This window comes from Chrysemys picta, chromosome 2 (genome assembly GCF_011386835.1).
Source record: "Chrysemys picta bellii isolate R12L10 chromosome 2, ASM1138683v2, whole genome shotgun sequence".
In the NCBI taxonomy this organism is placed as follows: domain Eukaryota; kingdom Metazoa; phylum Chordata; order Testudines; family Emydidae; genus Chrysemys; species Chrysemys picta.
This window is the reverse complement of record NC_088792.1, coordinates 162,946,783-162,969,381: the sequence shown is the minus strand read 5'-3', so window position 1 is coordinate 162,969,381 and position 22,599 is coordinate 162,946,783. Positions and strand designations below refer to the sequence as shown.

General features: G+C 53.2%; 1 protein-coding gene across 15 annotated transcripts in view; it reads left to right on the top strand.

The window, feature by feature from the left end:
• The window catches only part of FGFR1 (fibroblast growth factor receptor 1), a 75,713-nt gene that overhangs the window by 40,400 nt on the left and 12,714 nt on the right, over window positions 1-22,599 (top strand). For 4 of the 15 annotated variants that reach the window (XM_065584670.1, XM_065584662.1, XM_065584664.1 and 1 more), the window contains 6 exons: window positions 4,887-5,010; window positions 12,172-12,362; window positions 13,512-13,662; window positions 18,358-18,561; window positions 21,379-21,523; window positions 21,981-22,049. In XM_065584670.1, coding sequence (XP_065440742.1) covers window positions 4,887-5,010; window positions 12,172-12,362; window positions 13,512-13,662; window positions 18,358-18,561; window positions 21,379-21,523; window positions 21,981-22,049 — 884 coding nt within the window. Of the gene's footprint in view, window positions 1-4,886; window positions 5,011-12,171; window positions 12,363-13,511; window positions 13,663-14,525; window positions 14,671-18,357; window positions 18,562-21,377; window positions 21,524-21,980; window positions 22,050-22,599 lie in introns of all 15 variants that reach the window. The other 11 variants (XM_008172126.4, XM_005286549.5, XM_065584669.1 and 8 more) reach the window with 6 other exon arrangements.

Sequence of the window (22,599 nt, the reverse complement as noted above, 5' to 3'; positions counted from 1 at the left end):
TTTATTTCCCCTTTGCTGTTTATAATAATCCCTTGAGAACCTGAATATAAAACGCCTCCTTCTTGAAAACGTATTGGATTCTATCCCCACTGGATACGTGTGCATAGGTTTGTTATTGTAGGGTTGCTTGTGAATGAGCTTTGCACAGGGTGGTGGTGATGTAGAATACTTTGTGAGCACGGGGCTGTCTGTGCACTGGGCTGTCACTGCAGGGGGGAGTATATGTGCGTGCTGGGTTGTTGTTGCAGGGTGGAGCATTGTGGGAGTGATACTGGAGTGGTGCTGGTTGGGTTGTGAGCTCTGGGCTTCCGGTACAAATAATTCTTATTGAAAAGTGCATTGAGGAGGAGGAAAGATGGACATGTGGTGGAAGCACTGGATTGGGCCTCTGGAGTTCTGGGTTCAACTCCCTGTCTCTGGTACAGACTCCCTCTGTGACCTTGGGCAAGTCACTTAACCTCTCTGTTCCTCAGTTCCCCCACCTGTGAAATGGGGGTAACAAACCTTCTCCATCTCCCAGGGGTATGGTGAGGCTGCATCTCTAAATGTATCTGGGCACCTCCCAAGCTACAGGAAGAGGAGTCAGATAAGAACCTAAACTGAAACCATTGCTTTGGGGGGGAAAGTGAATGGGTGTTGCAGATTAGCATGCACCAGGAAGGCTGCTCATTTGGGCTGCAGTCTCCCAGCAGGGACAGATGGGCCCCTGTAACATTCAGGTTACAAAACAGACCTGTGAGGGTGACCTGCTGATGGGTCAAGCTTGCGCTAGTATGCGTTATCGGAGAGGGGATGGAAGAAAGGCTGAAATGAGTTTCTCTTGCCCAGCTTTGACATTGGGTTTTTTTGCTCCCCTGCTGTATTGATCTGCACACAAACTGCATCAGATTCCCCCCCTCATTTGTGATACTCCGGGGAACTCTCTGGGTTCTTCCCACGGCGGGGCTGTTATAGGACAAGCCCAGTTACTGCAGGGGATGGGGGATGATTTTATTACAGGGCAACAATATGGCCAGCAGAAGCAGTAGGGGGCCCAGGCTGACAGGTTTCTTGGGAAAGTCTCCCAGGCCCAGCTCTCGGGCCATAATTCACTCCCTGATACTTGTCTCCCTTAGGAAGAGCAGGACAGGCCACTTGGCTCCAATGCGGGTCTGTTGTTTGCCAGGGATGTGCTGTCTGGGAGTGAACTGAAGCAGGCGAATGGAGCCTTAGACTCTGGAGCTCTCCAAGGAGTGTGGGGCTGGTATCTCACTGTTTCCTTTCCCTTGTAACAAAGCTGTTGTTCGGGGCTCTGAGTTCAAATCAAAGCAGGAGAGGACCTGGGAACACTATGCAGGCTCCCTGGACGGCCAGCGCTGGAGTCCAACAGCCAAAAGAGAGAGAGAGCACTTGCTGCTCTGTTTCTTTCTAGCAGTCGCTATTGTACAATATTGGAGGGCACAGCTTACCCTGTGATTGCTAGGGGAGCATTTCCCTGTCATCTTTAAAGCTACCGTGAGTGGTGTGGTTGCACCTCTGGAGAAGCGAAAGGCGTTCTGGCAGTGGGTGTGGGCGTTCTGCTGTCTGGTTTTGACACTCCTCCTTTGGTTGCCCGGAGAACAACGTGTTTTAGTGCTGAACGATTCAGTGCTGCCACCACAGCTCCACTGCATAGACTCCTGCATCCATAAAACTCCTCCCGAAGTAGCCAGAGGGAAGAACTGTCCTTTTTTCCTTCTCTTTTTAAAACTGAAGTGTTGGTCAAGGTCTCTCAGGAGGAATCAATAATGGCTTTAATGAGACACAATCCATGATTCATGCATCAAATAATTATCCTCATTTCTCCTGAATCAAACCAATTTGAAGAAGGGTCTGTGCCATTTTCAGATGATAATTACTCTTTATCGAAAGTGAAATCGAGCTCCATTGATGCACTCTTGTTTTTCTTAGTCATTTGTAGCAACTACATTTTGGTTTTGCCTGGCTGAGTTGGCCCGTGTATTGGGCCTTGAAAAACTTCTAGAACAGCTGGATGGCTTTGTGTGCTATTGAATTAGCCTTTCTCTGCTGGAGACAAGGATTCCCACCTGTGTCAGCTCCTCTGAAGCACAGTGGGAGCTCCCCGTTCAGGGCTGCAGGGAAGGAAACAGATAAGCCATAGATCTGTTGTGGGAGGTGGTTTCCCAGCCACAGAGACGCTTGTGTGGCCAGTATGGTAACCTGGTGGCAGCCGCTGCTACCTCGAGTAGTGTGTTTCCCTGTGCTTGGGATAGGAGCCTCAGGTCTCCTAGAAGACCTTGCCCTCTCCTGCGAGAGAGACTCTCTGAGTCAGCCCTCTGCTCTGCGATCCCCTCCAGCTAGCAGTTTGATTATTCACTGGCCACTGACTCATGCATTTGATTGTGCAAATGAAATCCAGCTATTGGCCCATGTCCCATTAGGGTACAGCAAGGCGCTGGCACAAACCCCAGGAAATCAGCCACATCATGACTCTACTAAGCTCACTTTATTACATGCTGGAGCGGAGCTATCTGCTCAAAGATTCCCCTGGCTGGTCCTAAGGAATCAAAGGTGAGAGGGAGACTGGCCTTTCAGGCAGGGAACGGGTGTGGCATGGACACCAGGAGAGTCTCCTTGGCGTATGTTAGTAATATTTCATCCTTGTAACACCCTGGAGTTGTACGCTTTCAATCCGACCCTCCTGGTGCTCATGGGACTCCGAGGAAAACGCCTTCATCAATGACACCACCTTTCCCTACCTTCTCCTCCTATATTAGGTTTGTCATTATTATTATTTCTGAGATCGGGGCCCCACTGTGCCACGTGCTGCCCATACATGCACATAGTAAGAGTGCTCCTGCCCTTCCCGACCATTTAAATAGACGAGACACAGGGTAGGAGAAAGAAAGTACTCGTAGCCCTTTTTACAGATGGAAAACTGAGGCATAGGGTAGCCCAAGATCACCCAGAGCCAGGAATAAGAACCCTAGCTTTCTGAGCTCCCCTCCAGTGTCCTTAACCCAAGGGCAGTCTTCCTCTCATGCATCACTGTTGAAGCAACTGGGCTTCCAAAGTTCAAATCCCAGCAGGGCCGACTCAGCCTTGCACCTTTTGGAAAGAGCCCCATCGTGCCAGGAGGTTTTGATCCCTGGGCTGTTCATGGTGCAGGGGAGGGGAGTGTCTCTTGTAAACTAGATGCCTGGGCACTTTCCATAGCAATGGGGTGGTGCTTCATCTCCTGGCTGGTCTCCCTGGACCCTACCCTCCTAGGCTAGTGCTGGCTGCCTTTCAGTGGTGCTGTTCACATGAAGTCCGTGATGTACCTGGGGGCAAAAGACACAACTGTATAAATTGTGACTCACAACAGTTGTTGAGAAAAGTTTCAGGACAGAACCAAGGCCGGCCAGCACCTTCTCCCAGGGCAAGCCAGTTTTTCAGTAAGCACAGGAAGAAAATGCTTCTCCATTCCCCAAATGCCACCCTAAATCACTCTGCTACCGTATGGCATTTCTGCAGTGACAGTGCCTGGAGAGGCTACAGAGGCGCCTAGGGCTCAGTGCTCTGCATTGTGTCCTTGTGCTGTGGGAAGCTCCTGCTGCCCCTGCCTGTTGCTGTGAGCTGACTCTGACAGTGGCACACTGGCTGTAATTGGAAGGTGAAGGCCTGGGCACACAATGCAATGCCCGGATGGGGAGGTGGGATAATGGGGCTGGAATCCAGCTGGGAGCCAGGAATGCAACAGCACCAGCATGAAGCTGGTATCAGAGAAGGTCTCGATAGGAGAAGCTGCTTCTTGGGATCCTGCTTTCATCCAGCAGTGACAAAGGTGGTTTTATTCAGGAGTGAACATGGCCGTGTTGAGAAGAAGGAGCTCAGCTTCCAGGGCCCAGGAAACTATAGTGGAGACGCTAGTCCAGCATGGGACATCCACAGTAAAAACCCCTCACCCTCTCCAAGCCAAACAGCCGAGATCTGGGATGCTTTGGGGCTGGGAGGGCAGGAAACAGTTTTGCTGCTCCAAGATGCTGTAATTGCAACAGTGCATGTCTCAGCTGCCCTGCCTGGAGCATGCTGAGCTGTTCAGAGCTTGCTGCGGTGTTGTGAAATGCATGGGGTGGAGTCTGGCCTACAGTTTCATGAAGCCCCCTAGGAACATCAGCAGGAGAACCCTTGCTCACCTGCATGCTTTTTAATCCCTGTTTCCACTCAGGGGCTCATGTGACAGAGAGCCCCCCTGCAGTTGGGTGTGGAGATGCTGGCCCTGGGGGCGAGGGTGGGAAGAGGACTGCCCATAAAAGGGGATAAAGTCAGGGAGTTGCGGGAGGTGACTCAGGGATGTGCCCTGATACCCAGGCTCTGTCCTGTCTGCTGAACTGGGAATTGATTCCTGCGTGGGAGTGAGGACTGGCTAGGGAGGAGTGCTTATCTGACTGACATGGGAGTAGCAGAGGCCGGGGCAGTCTCTTTTGAGAGATGCGAGACAGTTTGGCGTGGTGAGATTCTGCTCCCGTGATGCTGCGGGCGGGAGGGCAGGCTGGGACTACCTGGAGAGGGGTTTCCTGCAGTCAGTGCCAGCCCATCAAACTCCATTGACATCATGTTTCCAGATGCAGATGGCTCTGTGTCGCGTCTGTCCTGGGACAGCTGGGAGCGATTACCATCCCCCTGTAGCAACGGGTAAAGGTGACCTTGAGCCGAGATTTATGGCCTGCCTAGAACATGAGGCCCAGGGGTCAGAGATGGCTTTGACATGCTCTGGAATTCAAGGGCATTTGTTCTATCAAACGCAGCCCTGGCATGGTCTGGGGCTGCTAATTCCTCACCATACCATTTGGAGTACGCAAATGATAAAGCTGTATGCCAATAACCACATTGAACTGTCTTTGTTGTCTCTCCTGCCTCCTTAGGTCCGCTACGCAACCTGGAGCATCATCATGGACTCAGTGGTGCCGTCCGATAAAGGCAACTACACCTGCATCGTGGAGAACAAATATGGGAGCATCAACCACACCTACCAGCTCGACGTAGTGGGTGAGAAAGGCTGAGCTGGGCAGAGGGTTAAGAAGGAAAATTGGAAACGTATGTCCCTGGGAAATCAGTGATGCAAACCATAAATGTAGCACAAGGGGTCATGGTTGTGCAGAGGAGGGGGCTCCCCTGAGGTCCTGTTCTGTTCAGCTGTAGCCGTGCACACGATGTTCTGCAGCCCGGGGATGCTCTTGTAGGGCTCTGGGTGGGGATTGTGGAGGCTGACTCGAAGACTGGGGAAACCATGGCGATGCTGGGAACCTGAGCTCTGGGACTGAGGCCCCAGTTGGGAGAAAGGTGTTCTGGGTCCAGGACCAGAGAAACCTTAGCACATCCCAGTGGAAAGGAATTGCTCAAAGCTCTATAATTAGCTCTAGGCACCTCGCTGTATGTGGCGTTTGGAATCGGTGACCGTTGTCAGATTTCAGCCCACCTCTCAGGTGAGGTGTCAGCTGGTTGCTGTCTCTCCTCTTTGGGCCCATATCAGGACTTGAGCTGATATCCCAACTGGACAGTGGAGGGCAGTCCTGGGGTGGGGTGGAGTTCTGCACCGCTGCTAGCCTGAGGCACTGTAGTGAGTCCCTTCCGGTCGGCTGCAGGCCAAGAAGAGGTTGGATCTTGTGGGTCAACAAACATGTGGACAAGGGAGATCCAGTGGACATAGTGTACTTAGATTTCCAGAAAGCCTTTGACAAGGTCCCTCACCAAAGGCTCTTACGTAAATTAAGTTGTCATGGGATAAGAGGGAAGATCCTTTCATGGATTGAGAACTGGTTAAAAGACAGGGAACAAAGGGTAGGAATTAATGGTAAATTCTCAGAATGGAGAGGGGTAATTAGTGGTGTTCCCCAAGGGTCAGTCCTAGGACCAATCCTATTCAACTTATTCATAAATGATCTGGAGAAAAGGGTAAACAGTGAGGTGGCAAAGTTTGCAGATGATACTAAACTGCTCAAGATAGTTAAGACCAAAGCAGACTGTGAAGAACTTCAAAAAGATCTCACAAAACTAAGTGATTGGGCAACAAAATGGCAAATGAAATTTAATGTGGATAAATGTAAAGTAATGCACATTGGAAAAAATAACCCCAACTATACATACAACATGATGGGGGGGCTAATTTAGCTACAGCTAATCAGGAAAAAGATCTTGGAGTCATCGTGGATAGTTCTCTGAAGACGTCCACACAGTGTGCAGCAGCGGTCAAAAAAGCAAACAGGATGTTAGGAATCATTAAAAAAGGGATGGAGAATATCTTATTGCCCTTATATAAATCCATGGTTTGCCCACATTTTGAATACTGCGTACAGATGTGGTCTCCTCATCTCAAAAAAGATATACTGGCATTAGAAAAGGTTCAGAGAAGGGCTAAATGATTAGGGGTTTGGAACAGGTCCCATATGAGGAGAGATTAAAGAGGCTAGGACTTTTCAGCTTGGAAAAGAGGAGACTAAGGGGGGATATGATAGAAGTCTATAAAATCATGAGTGATGTGGAGAAAGTGAATAAGGAAAAGTTATTTAGTTGTTCCCATAATATAAGAACTAGGGGCCACCAAATGAAATTAATAGGCAGCAGGTTTTAAAAAAAAAAAAAGGAAATTCTTCTTCACACAGCGCACAGTCAACCTGTGGAACTCCTTGCCTGCGGAGGTTGTGAAGGCTAAGACTGTAACAGGGTTTAAAATAGAACTAGATAAATTCATGGAAGTCAAGTCCATTAATGGCTATTAGCCAGGATGGGTAAGGAAAGGTGTCCCCACCCCCTGTTTGTCAGAGGGTGGAGATGGACAGCGGGAGAGAGGTTCACTCCCTCTGGCGCACCTGGTATTGGCCACTGTCGGTAGACAGGATACTGGGCTGGATGAACCTTTGATCTGACCCAGTGTGGCCGTTCTTATGTTCACTTCCCCAAAGAAGGCCGGGGTGTTATACCCGAGCACAACGTCACAGTCAGCGAGCTCCCAGTGGCTGTCTCACCTCTGGGAGGGGAACCCAAACCCCACTCTGGCTAATCCAGGAAGACGCCCAGACGCCTCCAGTGGGGGCTCCCATCAGGGTGAAGAAGAACCCTCGGGCCTCGCAGTACTTTGAGCCAAATGCAAAGCCCTTTCCTTCAGCTTAGCTTCCCCTCCACAAGCTCCTTGCCTGCATGGGTCCGCTCCCTCGCATTACAATTCAATCAGTGACCTCCCCCAGTTTCTACACCTGCAAGAGAGCTTGTTTTTGGAATTGTTACTGGGTGGCACTCGGATACTGCACAGCCAGGAGCTACATAAGCACCTAGATAGCTGGATGGACTCTGCTTCCCCCCTTTAATTGTCACTTGCCCCAACTATAATCAGACTCATCTCTTCTGTCTCCCGAGAGCTCAGCTTGTCTCCCTTGGGGGATGGGAGGGGTGGCCTGGCCTCAGAGCTGGTGGTTTGGTTTTTAGTTTTGTTTTTTTAAATTTTAGTTAAAATAATTTTGTCGTCCAGACACAACCTTTTTTTTTTTTTTTATCATCTTATGAGCCTTAATTCCCAGCTGGGAAGGCTAGTCTATGCAGTTGCACATGTGGAGCTGCTCTAAATGCCAGTAAATGAACCATTAAAAATGTGATTTAATTTGATTACACTGAGCAAACTGAAGGGAATAGTCAGCAGGGGGAACAAAGGGGTTTCTTAATGCTCACTCACCGCAGTGGCAGGCTCTTTGTTAATCAGCTAGGTCCTCATTGGGTTTGTTTGACCTTTGACCTCAAATGAATAGGTAGCCATGTTTATCCCCCTCCCCCACATTCCCTGACAAGAATTTCACCTGTCCGTGCCCCCTTTCCACTTTGCAAACACTCGGTTTCTGTTTGTGCTAGGGAGGGTGATCCGCCCCATTCACCACACAGTGCACCGGTGGCTGTTCTCTGGAGCAGCGGCATTTCCTCCAGCTTCTGCTGGCCCCAGGAGCAAAGCAGGGGTTCTCTCGGTCTGGCCTTTCACCTGATCCCTTGCTTGGCTTCAGGCCCAGGAGGGCATTGGGGGGAGAGTCGTCTGTGTGGGGCCGTGATGCCCTTGTCCATTCTTGGGAAGGAAAGGTCTCCTCCCTGTTTGATTTCTCTTCGCCCTTTTGTTGTAAGACTGTTGGAATGGAACTGCCCTCTGCGGTGAAAGTCACTAATCCAAACTGGTTGGGTGGCTTGTTTAGTTTGGTTTCATAAGGGGCTTTTGGGGCCCCTGTTGTTGGAAATCCCTTTGGAGGTTAGTGGCTAGCCCTGCCCCTAGGAGCCCCGTGTGAATCCTTCCGTGCAATGCCCCAGCTCAGGAAGGCTTGGTCACCAAGTATCCAGGCCCGGCCCCATGCACTGACACCTACAATGCAGCATAGTGGCGCTTCCATTTCATCCTGGCTACGTATGGGAAAAGGGACCCGATTCCAGCCAGGTGGCAAGTGGCAGGAAATCCCAGACACCCAGCGCTGAGTGCAGTGAGATCTCAGCTAGAATATCGCCAGCCAGACTCCAGGCAGATCCTGTCATCTTCTCACTCCGGTCTGGTCCAAAGCTAATCCTTTGCCCACTTTCTGCTTTCAAGGGGACACATCTGATGGCACTGCCAGTGCCGCTCCATTGGAGGGACTGTTCCTTGCGGGCCTGGCTATCAAGGCAATGAGCGGACACGGAATCATAAAATCAGCCACCACAGCTCTTGCTGCTCAGAACTGCTAGTGCTGGATGTATTTCATCTCCTCTGTGCTGCTGTTCCCTTGCTGGAGGAAAGGCAAAGCCTGGGCTCTGATGCAGACTTGGTTTGCAGGCAAAGGGACAGAGTCAGAGGGAATATCCGTGGTAGTAGGAGCTGCATGTTAGTGAGTGTGGTGTGCGCGCTAGAGGATGGGTGGTGAAAGCAGAGTATGCATAGGAGAGCAGGCCTCGAATCCTTCCAGTGTCCGCACTCCCACTTGCTGCACTGGTTTACCAGCATTTACCTTGTATCCCATTGCAATCAGGCCCAGAGTCTCCTCCATCCCCTTTCCTCCAAGAAGCTTCACTGAACAGAGGCCACCGTTGCCTCTGCACAGTGTCCGTACGTGGCATGTATCTCCTTCCGAGATACATCTGTATTCCCTGCCAATCTCGTTCTCCTGCCCTTAGGAAGCCACGCCCGCCTCCCCTCCTCTGTGGCACCAGGCAGAGTGGCAACTGCAAGAGATCAGAGGGCAGGATGTGAGTTCACTATGAATTAAAACAACTCTTCCCTTTTCACCCTTTCCCAGGTGGAAATTCAAGTGTGGAGCGAGCTCCAGTGAGCCAGGCTGGCTTCCAGGTGCTACCTGCAGCATCTCTAGGCACCTGCTGCATTGGTTAGAGGCACAGGCCTTGACAGCTCCCACCAGAGCTGGGGCTCTAAATCATCAGCTTTGTCCTTTCTTTCCCCCCTTGTCAGAGAAACCAGCTGTCGCTTGGCCTCTTCCTAACTCCCTCCTCAGTGATCAGCCCTGGCTGTAGCCCTCTAGCTAGGCCTCAAGCGGCGCTCGGGACAGGAAGCAGGCTGAGGCCTGCCTGCATCATCAGAGGGGGGAGTGGTGAGGCACCGCAGAAAGCGTGCTGTGTAATTCAAGGCGGGTGTGAGTGCGAGCAGAGGGGAGCTCTTGGCAGGGGCTGTGCCGGTCCTGTGATACTTACTTCGGGAACTGGAGTGTGATTTTAGGATACAGGGGGCCGCTCGTCAAGGTTCCTTAGCGAGAGGGATTAGAGGGGAAGGCAGCCGGTGAAGCTTTCCCTTCGTATTTTTAATAAGTGACTGGCTGGGATGAAAAAGATCTTGGCTCCGGCCGCTCACCATGAAAAAATAACCCCTTAATCCCTCCCGAGTGAAGATGCGAAGGCAGTGGCTGGCGGCAGGGCCTTTCCCTGCTGCTGCCATGGGCCTAACTCTCTTTGTTTCTGGGAAGCTACGTTCGCTTTGAATCCACGTCTGTCTTGTTCATGCTTGCTTGCTTTCTGACCCCGAGCAGCATGAGAGAGAGCGAGGGGCTGGGACTGCGTCCCTGCCCGCATACGGGCTTGGGTTAGGGCCTACTTTGTGCTCTGGCCGAGCATGGCAGTTTTGTTCTGGAGGCTGGGGACAGGCCTGTGTTTTCAGTAGCTCTATGTTGCCTCACTTGTATTGTTGTCCCATAGAGTGAGGTTATGGGTCATGCTGCTCCCAGGGCTTTGGGCTGGTCTCTTGTCCTGTTATTGTGTTCTGTCTGTCTGTCTAATGGTTTTATACTGCCATCCATCACTTGGGCATCTGACCACCTTTCATGTAAAATCAATAGCAAAGTCGAGTGGACTTCAGGGATCTCTGGCACTTCTACTTCTGCCTTAGAATCATAGAATCATAGAATATCCGGGTTGGAAGGGACCTCAGGAGGTCATCTAGTCCAACCCCCTGCTCAAAGCAGGACCAAGTCCCAAGTAAATCATCCCAGCCAGGGCTTTGTCAAGCCAGGCGTTAAAAACCTCCAAGGAAGGAGATTCCACCACCTCCCTAGGTAACGCATTCCAGTGCTTCACCACCCTCCTAGTGAAATAATGTTTCCTAATATCCAATCTAGACCTCCCCCACTGCAACTTGAGACCATTGCTCCTTGTTCTGTCATCTACCATCACTGAGAACAGCCGAGCTCCATCCTCTTTGGAACCCCCCTTCAGGTAGTTGAAAGCAGCTATCAAATCCCCCCTCATTCTTCTCTTCTGCAGACTAAACAATCCCAGTTCCCTCAGCCTCTCCTCAGAAGTCATGTGCTCCAGCCCCCTAATCATTTTTGTTGCCCTCCGCTGGACTCTTTCTGAATTTTCCACATCCTTCTTGTAGTGTGGGGCCCAAAACTGGACACAGTACTCCAGATGAGGCCTCACCAATGTCGAATAAAGGGGAACGATCACGTTCCTCGATCTGCTGGCAATGCCCCTACTTTATACAGCCCAAAATGCCGTTAGCCTTCTTGGCAACAAGAACACACTGTTGACTCATATCCAGCTTCTCGTCCACTGTGACCCCTAGGTCCTTTTCTGCAGAACTGCTACCTAGCCATTCGGTCCCTAGTCTGTAGCAGTGTATAGGATTCTTCCGTCCTAAGTGCAGGACTCTGCACTTGTCCTTGTTGAACCTCATCAGGTTTTTTTTGGCCCAATCCTCTAATTTGTCTAGGTCCCTCTGTATCCGAGCCCTACCCTCCAGTGTATCTACCACGCCTCCCAGTTTAGTGTCGTCTGCAAACTTGCTGAGAGTGCAGTCCACACCATCCTCCAGATCATTAATAAAGATATTAAACAAAACCGGCCCCAGGACCGACCCTTGGGGCACTCCACTTGAAACCGGCTGCCAACTAGACATGGAGCCATTGATCACTACCTATTGAGCCCGACGATCTAGCCAGCTTTCTATCCACCTTACAGTCCATTCAGCCAGCCCATACTTCTTTAACTTGGTGGCAAGAATACTGTGGGAGACCGTATCAAAAGCTTTGCTAAAGTCAAGGAATAACATGTCCACTGCTTTCCCGTCATCCACAGAGCCAGTTATCTCATCATAGAAGGCAATTAGGTTAGTCAGCCTTCTCTCACTTTGCACACACAGAAGAGGTGTCAAGAAGTATCTACCTAGGTAGATTTAAATGGCCTGCTTCCACCAATAGCCAGACACCAGGTCAAACCCGCCTGATAATTAACTAGATCCCTATGGGCCCAGTCCAGTGGGCAGCAAGCTCTTCCCAGGTGGCGGGAGAGGAAGCGAAAGAGGGAGTGATGCTAAATACTCTATGCCCCCACTGCTGTGCTGTCACTCAGGAGATGCCCTCCCCTATCTAAGCTCTCAAGCAGGCTCTGGTAGAAGTGTGTTGCGTGGGGGTGGGGGCGGGATACAAGTTTGGGACGGGGTGGACGGAGACGTAGCCAATGATGTGCTAAGACTAGTCTTTTTATGTAGAATCCCAGCCACGAGTCCTCATCAAGTAATAGAGTCTACAGGGCTGCAAGAAGCATCGTAAAAAATATAGACAAGAAAAGATCATTTCTCTAGCAAAGTGTATGTGCGTGAGATTGAGAACAATGTCCGGGTCACCCAGAGCTGCTCTTTAGTGGCCCGCTGGACTTGGCGCCCTGGTTTTGTGAGACCATCCCCTCTCTTGCCATGTCTTGCAGAGAGATCACCTCACCGGCCCATCCTCCAAGCTGGGCTGCCCGCTAACAAGACCGTGGCCCTGGGCAGCAATGTGGAGTTTGTGTGCAAAGTTTACAGCGACCCACAGCCCCACATCCAGTGGCTGAAGCACATAGAGGTCAATGGCAGCAAGATCGGACCCGATAACTTACCCTACGTGCAGATCCTGAAGGTAACGTCCCATTCTGGGTGGGCCCGTTTAGTTTCCTTCACAGGACGAGCCGGGAATGGAGCTGGTGAGGTGGAGATGAATTGGGGGAGGAAGCCATTTGGGATGGAACTGGCGTATCAGGAACGGGGCAGAGGGATGATGTTTGCTACCATTCAGACTGGGTTAGGTATCAGTCTCCTGACCAGCTGAGCCAAAACGATGGGACATGCAGAGCCTTCTTCTGTTCTCTCCTCCCTCCAAAGCCTGACTGGTGGGTAGGTCAGGAAGGTTCTAGTCTTTTCAGCAGAATGTGGATGAGAGATGCCCTCCCCGAAGCACCAAGTTAAACTAAATACACTGGTGTAGAGTGACTTGGGAAGCAGAGAGTGGGGTTGTCTTAACTGGCCCAGGAACAGACTGTCAGTGAAGCATTCAGTGGCCCTTGGATCTGCATGCTCAGAGATGCAGCGGGCTGGGGCAGGGTCACTCCTATTCTGTAAATTGTTATTTTTAAAATAGCGAATGTAGAAAGCAAGATAATAGCTCAGGTGAGCCCGGCTCCCTTAGCCCCCACCACAAGCCTGGAATTCCACTTCAAGAGAGCCAAGTTGCTGCACAGCAGAGAGCAGAAGCAGCTGATGTAACCCTGCCTTGCACACGGCTCTCTGCTGTGTTGTACTTAACACCAGTCTGTGCCACTTAAAGCAACCCACTGTGCCCTTTATCCAGTGGTTTCATGGCCACCTTGGTACCCCACCCCGAATCTGTTCCTTGTCAAGCAGGGCATGTTCATTCATCTGGGAGCTCTGGGGATGCCCATGTGTTTATTCAAAGGGAGGGGAGAAAGGTTGTGCTGTTGCTGACTTCCTGCACTGGTCACCAAATTGTCATAAGCCAGTGCATCGGTCAGCTGTTTCAATGCACAAGCCCTTCTTCGTTAAACCTATAGGCACCTCGGGGCTGTGTGTGTCTGGCTTGTTATCAGACCCTTGTACTTCTGCAAACAGACACCACCACTGCTTGATATGGGGGATGGGGCACAGAGGACTTGCGCTAGTCGCCCCTTGATTCAGCGTCTGGGCAAGGCACTGATGATGTGATTGATGTTGATCTTGGGGCTGCAATGTCCGACTGTGTCAATGTGACTCCTGTGTTGTTGGTTTGTTCTAGCACTCAGGAATTAATAGCTCTGATGCGGAGGTGCTGACCCTGTATAATGTGACAGAGGCCGAGAGCGGGGAGTATATTTGTAAGGTTTCCAATTATATTGGCGAGGCTAACCAGTCTGCGTGGCTCACTGTCACCAGACCCATGGCAAAAGGTAAACTGAAGAACACCAACTGGGATCTTACTTGGACAGTCAGTCCCTAGCGGTGGAAAACAAAACTCTGGGCTCTCTTGTTTCTGCTATATTTCTGGTGCCACAAGCCATGGAAAAATACTCGCAGTGGCCAGTTTAGTTTTGTGCTCTGTGTCGCTTGCCCGCCTTCCCCTCCTGGATGTTTCTCCCCTGCGCGCTCTCACTGTATTAGCAAAACACATTGGATAGGTGCATCTAAACCATCTCAGCATCTTCCTGGTGAAACACAAGCTGTCACTTCTCGCTCCAGCTGCGTCTTTTCCAGCGCATCTGGGCTTGGGATCTTTGCTGAGTTAGATCCCCTCCAAAATAAAGATGTGATTCAGCCATATTTTGCTCATGTCTCCTCGCTTTCAAACCTCGATCTATGCACCAGATCTGACTGTGACAATACAGTGTTGTGTTCTCCCCTCCATCTCACAGTCTGTCATCTCCCTACCCAAACCCCACTCCTTCAGCTATGTTGTCTTCCATCATGTTTCTCCGTAATCCCATCGCTTCCCCTTGTGCAGTTGTGTCGCATGAAACTAAGCCGGCCCCTTCTTCCTGAGGTCCATTTTTCCATGCAGCCCATCACCAGCATGTTCAGATGGGCAGGAAATTCAGTTTGGTGAAGGGTTTTAACAAACATCTCCTTAGGTCAGCCTGGATCAAAGGTCGTCCTAAGGGTCTCTTTAACAGGTCTACAGTGGTCTCTCTCTGCTACCCGGGGGTCTTGCAAATGAGACACCAGGGCACGTTCCTCCCCCCTCCTCCACCTTGGTTCCTAGAAGATCTCATGTCGTTTGCTTGTCCGTTTTTTGCTTCCATTTGTTTTCTTCTAGACGGCTGGAGTTAACACAACAGACAAAGAAATGGAAGTCCTTCACTTAAGGAATGTCTCATTTGAGGATGCTGGGGAGTATACATGTTTGGCGGGTAATTCTATTGGGATCTCCCATCACTCTGCATGGTTGACAGTTCTCGAAGGTACATACTCCTCCTTCTGCTGTCCTTTCCCCACCTCATTTCCGTGTCTGATGAACTATGCATTGCAGCCTGGGAGAGAGCCTGGGCTTTCCCTTTCCTCCCCGCCCTGGGGAAAGCACAGAGCCTGCCAGTCAATTCTTCCACACCTAGACACCCGGCTTCCCCAGCAAGGGCAGTGCTCTCAGCCACTCTGCCCTGGTACAAGTTAGGACTCAACCCATCCCCAGGGGGTCTCATGCTGCACCTCCCTGTGCGGCTCCTGCTGGTGAGAATCCAAAGCAAGGGGGTAATTTAATGCTGTCTCCCATGCTGGAGCTGGCAGGAGCGTGTGCCCTCTCCGCTTGGTGCCAGGGCCCTGCCTCTTCCCACCTTGAGGACGGTTCAGAATTGGTGGCCATGCCCACCCGCTCTCTCCCTGGCCGAGGCAATGCATATCTCTGATTTACGTGTAACCGGTGGTTCAGTCCAACTAGAACAGGCTGGTTCTGTCCTCTCAGGCAATGCCAGTGTTTTCCATTCCCTGTGCCCCCACGCCGGCTGACCAAAGCGCTGATGCATTAGCCCAGGGCGATAACAGTGTTTTTAGGAACCACCCAGGCCTCTGGCTCCCAAGCGGCTGCCCCTTGGTTTCAGCGGAAGAGGGGATGCAGTGGGTGTCACAGTGCCATATGGCAGCACCTGGAGGGAGTTTGGGAGCGGGGATTGCAGCCTATGGAGGCAGAGGAGTTCTCAGACCCTTCTTGCCAGCCCGGGGGCAGCACAGACTGGTTCTGAAGCCATCTTGAGTGGAAGCGCCGCTCAGTCTGACGCCGGGCCTTTGATAGTAGGGTGAAAGAAGAGGACTGTGGAGGAGGTTCCTGGTCCCCTTTGTCCCCCGAGCCCTCACAAACAGAACTAAGTTAACCAATAATAAATTGGGGAAAGTGATGGGTCAGCTGCAGCCCCCATGCCTCATGCTGCTGTCTCCCCTTTTCCCACCCCCCACACCGACCCCCTGAGGCGGTTTGAGCATCAGTAGCCCTGGCCTTGCCCTGAGGAGGAACCTGGCCCCTGGGTGCTGGGGTTGCAGCGACAGGTGCTACTTCCTCTGCATGAGCCCTCTGTGGGCAGGTTGTGCTCCTGTCCTGGCATGGGTCTGGCTCAGCCATGCCCTGTGCATGCTGCTTCCCTTTCCCTGACAAGGCCTGATAACTGGCAGCTGCAGGAAGTTTTTGGGGTACGCCTGGTGGTGCTTTTCATACAAAAACTTTCTCCGTTATCAGCCACTTCTCCCTTGTCAGACCTGCCCCGTTCAGAGCTCTGGGATCTGAACAGGAGATGGTGGCTGCTTCTCTCCAGTGGGGTATAGCACGAAAGACTTGGACTCCCTCTAATGCCTTCTCTGAGGCTCTCTGCTTTTCTGGAGGGAGGGCTGGGCTGGGCTGGGGGGACTTGTGTCTTAATGAACTGCAACTCCAGTATCCTCACCGCCCCGGCTGTGGTGCTATGCGTAATACACCGCAGCCCCTAGCTGCGACTGCGCTGAAACTGTTCCTGAACTTCCACCGCTCTCGCTGCGACTCAGCTGGGGGGGTCCTGCTGCAGTTCAGTCCCTGGGGGAGGGGGCAGGTTTTGTCTCATGATGAAATGAAACTCTCTTTAAGGTAGGGTTACCATATTTTAATTTTTAAAAAGGAGGACACTCCATAGGGCCTCGGCTCCGCCCCTTCCCCACCCCCAGCCCCGCCCCAACTCTGCCCCCTCCCCTGAACGCTCCGCCCCCTGCTCCTCCCCCTCCCCTGCTTCCCGCAAATCAAATGTTCACGGGAAGCCTGAAACAGGGAGGCAGAGGTAAGCTGGGGCTGGGGCTGGGGCTAGGGCGGGGTGTGGCGCAGCCCAGTCCGGCCCCCCCTGGCCGAGCGGCTCCCTCTGGTGGCCGGCCGGCCCAGGCCAAGAGGCTCTGGCCCCAGCATCTCCCGCCCAGCTCAGCTCGGGCCCTGGGGCGCCGGCCCCCGGCCCAGCACCCGCGCCCCCGGCCGAGCACCGCGCCCCTGGCCGAGCACCGTGCCGGCCCCAGCCCCTGCCGAGCACCGCTGGCCCCGGCCCAGCCCCGCACCGCCTGCCCCAGCCCCGGCCAAGCACCACCAGGCCCTTCCTCCCTATTTTCCCAGACATGTCCGGCTTTTTGGGATTTCTCCCCGGACGGGGATTTGAGGCCCAAAAAGCCGGACATGTCCGGGAAAATCCGGACGTATGGTAACCCTATTTAAGGGGCTGCTAGGGACCATTTAAAAAACAAAACAAAAAAAACAAGCCCCCATAGTAATTTTTTTTTAATGCTTGTGACTCCTGTTCAAACTGTTTGCAGTCTCACAAGGACAGCGTTTTATTTTGGCCTGTCCCAGCGTTGTTCCTGGTAACTTCCCCTAGAAATCTACAGTCCCAGCTCAGGCTGGGTAGGAAAATCCTCAAAGGTGCATGTCCCCGAATCCCCTCCTGCTCTTACCCACCATGAACGGAAAGGGGGCATCCCCAAGCCAGGCCTGGGCCAGGCCCCTCTGTACATGCTGCTTTGCAACGCCTGCATGGGTTAAAATGAAGTCAATACCATCCCAGAAGGATCCCTGGATGCCCAGCACAGCCTCTTGCCCCTCTAGCTACCGGGGGGAGGCTCTGCAGCTGCGCTTGCTCAGTCTTGTGATGGCCTAAGGAGCACAGCTGGGCCACACGGGGCAGGGGCCGGCCACAGGGCCTAGGAAGCTAGCAGGCCTCTTTCTAAGCTCAGCAGCAGGCTGCTCAATGCAGATGCCTGTGGAGTCTCTGCCTTTCTGTGCTTGCCATGCTCCAAGCCCTGCTCCAGCCTATATTGTGCCCTGCACCTGGCCTTGTTCCAGGCCTGTCCTAGCCTCACTCGTAGCCCTGCTCCTGCCTTCCCTGATTCCAGATCATCTGGTTCTGATTCCTGACCTGCCTCGACCCATGGCTCTGGCATTCAGACTCTGATTCTGACTCCTGCCCTGACTGCCCCTGACCCAGTCTCCTGCCACTAGCCAGGGACCCATGGGAAGTCCCAGAAGTTCTCAGCCCAATATATCTACCCACTTTTATGTATGTTTGTAATTCTCATTTAATCCCGGCTCCTTAGAGGAGGTTACAGCCGTGCCTCCTCTCGCTACTCCACTCTCAGACACGTGCATTTGTGACCTCTCTGGGCTGCATTGCCTGGCCATTTGGTCTCAAGTTCCCTCAGCTGCTTCTTTCCCACCAGCCAACATCTGCTTATGGTGGGGTGGGGCTGGGGGGGGGGATACATGCCCTTTTACATAAAGCTTTGTGCTCGTTCCTCGTGTCTCTCCAAGTTCTGGTTGGCTGCGGACCAGCGTGGTGAGGCAGCTCGAGAACACCACACGGTCACTCGTGTGCACAGGAATGCTGGGGCAGAGAGGAGGTGCCTGGCCTCGGCTGGTCCCTGCTGTACGTTGGGCTGTGTGTCCTAGACAGGGTTCAGACCCCGAGATAGCTGGAGCCAGGAGGTTTGCCTGGCTTGGACTCAGCTGTTTGCCTGGTGCTTGGAGCCTCTGTGGGCTGGGAGGGGAGGAATGGCCCATCACAATCTCTGCGGGTGGGCGTCGCTCCCCCCCCCCCCCGTTCTAACACTCCGCCCCGCGAAGGATTTGCAGTACTAATGCCTTGTTCACGCTGACCCAGCTATTGAAGACAGGCCAGCCATGATGACCTCGTCGCTGTACCTGGAGATCATCATTTACTGCACAGGGGCCTTTCTCATCTCGTGCATGGTGGTGACCGTCATCATCTACAAGATGAAGAGCACCACCAAGAAGACCGACTTCAACAGCCAGCTGGCTGTGCACAAGCTGGCCAAGAGCATCCCGCTGCGCAGACAGGTAACAGAAAGTAGATAGGGGGTTTGACTGCACGTATTGCCTGTACTCAGAGCCCCTGCTGCCTGCCCAGCAACGCTGCCCTGACCGCCAGTCCTGTCTGAGCTAGCACAGGCCAGCGGCACAAACAGCCAGGGGAGGATCCTCTCTCTGGGGGTCAGGAGGAGGAACGAAAGGAGGGGAACATGTTATTTGAGCGGCGGGGACCGAAGTGCAATCTGGATTGCTTGCAAAGCAAAGCCGCAGAGTAGGGGGGTGTGGGTAGGCTTGGTAAGAGAGTTGCAGGTGGATTGGGTTAAACGCCAAGCTGATCTCTTGCCATGTTTCTAAGCTACAAAACCTCTTTAACCCCCCCGATTCTCTAAGTCAACAGACAACCACCCCTCATATACACTCACACGCATGCCGTTCACTAGAGAGACAAGGCGCATGGGGTAGTATCTTTTACTGGCTCTGCTTCTGTGGGTGAGAGACACATTTTCATATCCCATAGCTCTCCATCAGATGTCCACTTGACGTCTTCACTTGACCCATGTCCGAATCTCCCAGCCATGCCTCTGCTTGGGCCCAGTTCTCCCTTCCCCAGGGGTAAGCCTGGGTGGTGTGGCCGGATGACAGATCTTCCCCTGGTCCAGCCAGACTGCTGCGATCCAGAGAGCTGCCATTCCCAGTGCCGCACCTGAGCAGGATCTCCGGGGCTTGGTTGATTATGGTCCCTGGGGAAAGTGTGTCGATGCAGCAGTGTGGAATTTCTTAGCTTGGGCCAGAGAGGGAAGAAGAATGAGTCAGAAAAGCCAGTGTGGGGAGGGGCGACATGAGATGGGCACAGGGGTGGGGGCAAGTGGGCAGACTGTAATGATGGTTTTAAAAAAAAAAATTCCCCCAGCCCAAAAATATCTGTTCTCCCCTAGCGTTGTGTCACATCTTTGCCACAACATGGGCTAGTGGAAAAGGCACAGGATGAAGAGCCAGGGCTTTTATTTCCAGCTTGGTCATTAACCTGCTCTGTGACCTTGGGCAAGTCCCCTGCCGCCCTCTGCTTCAGTTTCCTTACCTGCAATCTGAGGATCATGGTGCTTGGCACATAGAGGTCTGTGGATGGAAAGGGTGTAGAAGGGTTGTTTTCGGCAGGCTGTTTAAATGTGGCTGTCCAGACCTGCCACGTCAGATCTGGTTCCAGTTCACTAGAGCATGTGCAACCTGCCTCTGGAGCTGGCTCACCTGCGGGGCTTGAACCTGGGGCCCCCTGGCACAGACAAGCCCTCACCTCTCGAGCTAACAGGCCCTTTCGCACTGCACCAAATAAGAATAATTCCTGTCCTGTTAGAAACAGTGACTTGGGGCTGCCCATCCCGAGGCCCCCGTGAGGGCCCAGCCACAAAGGCATGGGCAGCTGCACTTCAAAATGCCTCTTGTTCCTGTACTTCTGTGCTTATTCCTTTGGCCCTTGCTACAATCAAGGAGGTCCTAGGATCTGGGAGTGGGGCGGGAGGGGCCCTTCTCTGTATACGGGGGGTGGGAGCAACTCTGAGCAGGCACCTCTGTGAATCTTCCCCTCTTCTCTTGGCATTTACGGCGGGTCAGTAAGGGTCATGGGGGGGATCTGGAAGGGTTTGTGGCAATTTAATATTTGACGGGGGGAGCGTGGCCTACACACCGAGTGGCTGGAAGGGCTCCATGGGCCGTAGATTTTACGATATCAGCACAGCCTAGAGGAAGTTAATTAGAAATAATTTAATCCCACTCCATGTTGGAGTAATGCCAATGGGGCCAGGATTGCAGCTAGATCTGTGCAGAACGCCGTGTTCTTCCTCTGGCATGCAAACTGGGAGGGTTCTATACTGGGTTAGCTTTTTGGAGGGTGTCCTTGGTCTTTTCCTCAGTCCCGTGTCACAAGAAAACGGCTTGTAATCAAGTCTGAAGCTCCCTGCTAAGCCCTCACCTAGATCAGCTGAAGGGGTTTGCTGCAGAGCAGGGAGAGCTGAAGGGGTTTGCTGCAGAGCAGTTACCTCCAGGGGCTGAGCGTGCTGCTCCTCCAGCACTAGGGAATGAGCGACCAAGCCCAGGAATCAGACCAGATCGGATGGTGCAGTATAGGGCACAAGATCAGGGGTGACTCAGTCGGTCTGAGAGCTGATGTTCCTGTCCCTTCTGCTGTACCTGGGGAAGAGGGGAAAAGGGTCCGCAGCTGTGTCCATGTCCATTCTACGGCAAAAGGAGTAGTTGGGTAGAGCAGGGAAGTGGGAGCCAGGACTCCTGGCTTCTGTCCCTGCAGGGCCGGCTCTGGCTTTTTTGCCGCCCCAGGCAAAAAAGCCTCCCGCTGCCCCCCGCCCCCTGGCGGGGAGCGTGGCAGGGGAGGGCGCTGAGCCCGGCCGCAGCCCCACTCTCCCCGGCCAGCTGGAGCGCCGGGGGAGGGCGGCGAGCCCGGCCGCAGCTCCGCTCTCTCCGGGTGAGCGCCGCCCCCCTCCAGGTGCCACCCCAAGCACATGCTTGGAGGGCTGGTGCCTGGAGCCGGCCCTGTGTCCCTGGCTCTGCCACCTTAGGCAAGTCACAGCACCTGTAACTTGGGGATAACGATTCCAACCTCCTCCCAGGGGGGCTGTGAGGCATAACTGGTGTTTGTAAAGCCCTTTGAAGTGCCTAGAGAAGGGCCAGGCAACTGCATGCTGCAGCAGATTCAGTACCCGGGAGAGAGGGCTCTCTCCGCCTCCAGCAGGTAACTAAAGCACTTTGGTCGGCAGCTCCTCTCCTTACCAGAACCAAGCATGTCCCCACCTCAGGTGCTTCCTGAAGGTAACCCACTGTCCCTTGGCTCTCCCATTGCAGGTGTCAGCAGACTCCAGCTCCTCCATGAACTCAGGGGTGATGCTTGTGAGGCCCTCGCGGCTCTCCTCCAGCGGTACCCCAATGCTGGCAGGCGTCTCGGAATACGAGCTTCCCGAAGACCCTCGGTGGGAGCTCCCCAGGGACAGGTGATGCACTCTCTCACACTGGGCTCCACAGCGGGGCGACCCCGGCCTTTCTGTATCTAGCTGGCTCCTACATCTGATCACAGTTCCTCCACAGCCTGATCCAAATGCTACTGAAGTCAAAGGAAAGGCTCCTGCTGGATCAGGCCCTTAGCACATCATGTCCCTTAATTATGCTAATGGGGAGGAGGACTCCTGGCTGGTGTGTTCCTCCCTGAAACAACCATTTGGGAGTGTTGCCCTCAGGGTGAGCATATGCTCCCAGGGACTGATGTGCATCTCCCTCCTACCCTTGCTGCTTCCAGACCAGCAGCAGGGAGCATTGCGCATCTCCGTGTGCCTGTTCTGCTGTGTCACGTCTGAAATTGGTTTCAAATAGCTAAGATAAATGACTGCTAGGTTTGCGCCTTCCTGTGTGATAACTCCCTCCATGAAACCTCCGCCCCTCTCGCTCCCCCAGCCGCTGCAGGTGCTCAGAATATTCCCAGCCCTGCGGAGAGATCAACCCCCACACTCAAATCTACGGAAGGTGAGGGCTTCCTGGAACCTGAATCGATCTCTCTCCAGCAGCCTTAGCTGCACTGCATTGATTACAACCTTCTCCTGAAGTTGCTGTTTTCTAATTGTATAACTCTCCATTAGAACGCATCCTGATATGCAAAAAAAATGTGTCCTGAGCTGTGCTGGGCTCCTTAGCCCGCAGATAGACTCCTCCAGCCTGCAAAGGGCATTATGTGTGTTCCTGCTTACGGTCTTGCTGGAGTCTGTGCTGAAGTCACTGGGGCAGTGTCACCCACACAACGTCCTCTCCCAGTCCCAGGCATACCCATGACCTTGGCCCTGCCTTTCCCAGGGGAGCACGCATTCCCATCAGGAACTTGCCTCCAGGGTGGGACTTTCCCGTTTGCCTCAGTGCAGCCTCGGTTTTCCAAAGGCACTCTGTCTTACGCCTGCAACTCTGCCACCGGGAGGGGGGAGGCTGCTGGGGGGTGTGGCGTGGATCCGGAGGTTACTGTCTAACTGCTCCCCGTTGGAAGCTGACACCTTGGAAAGTGCCTGGGATGATGTCTGAGGAAGGA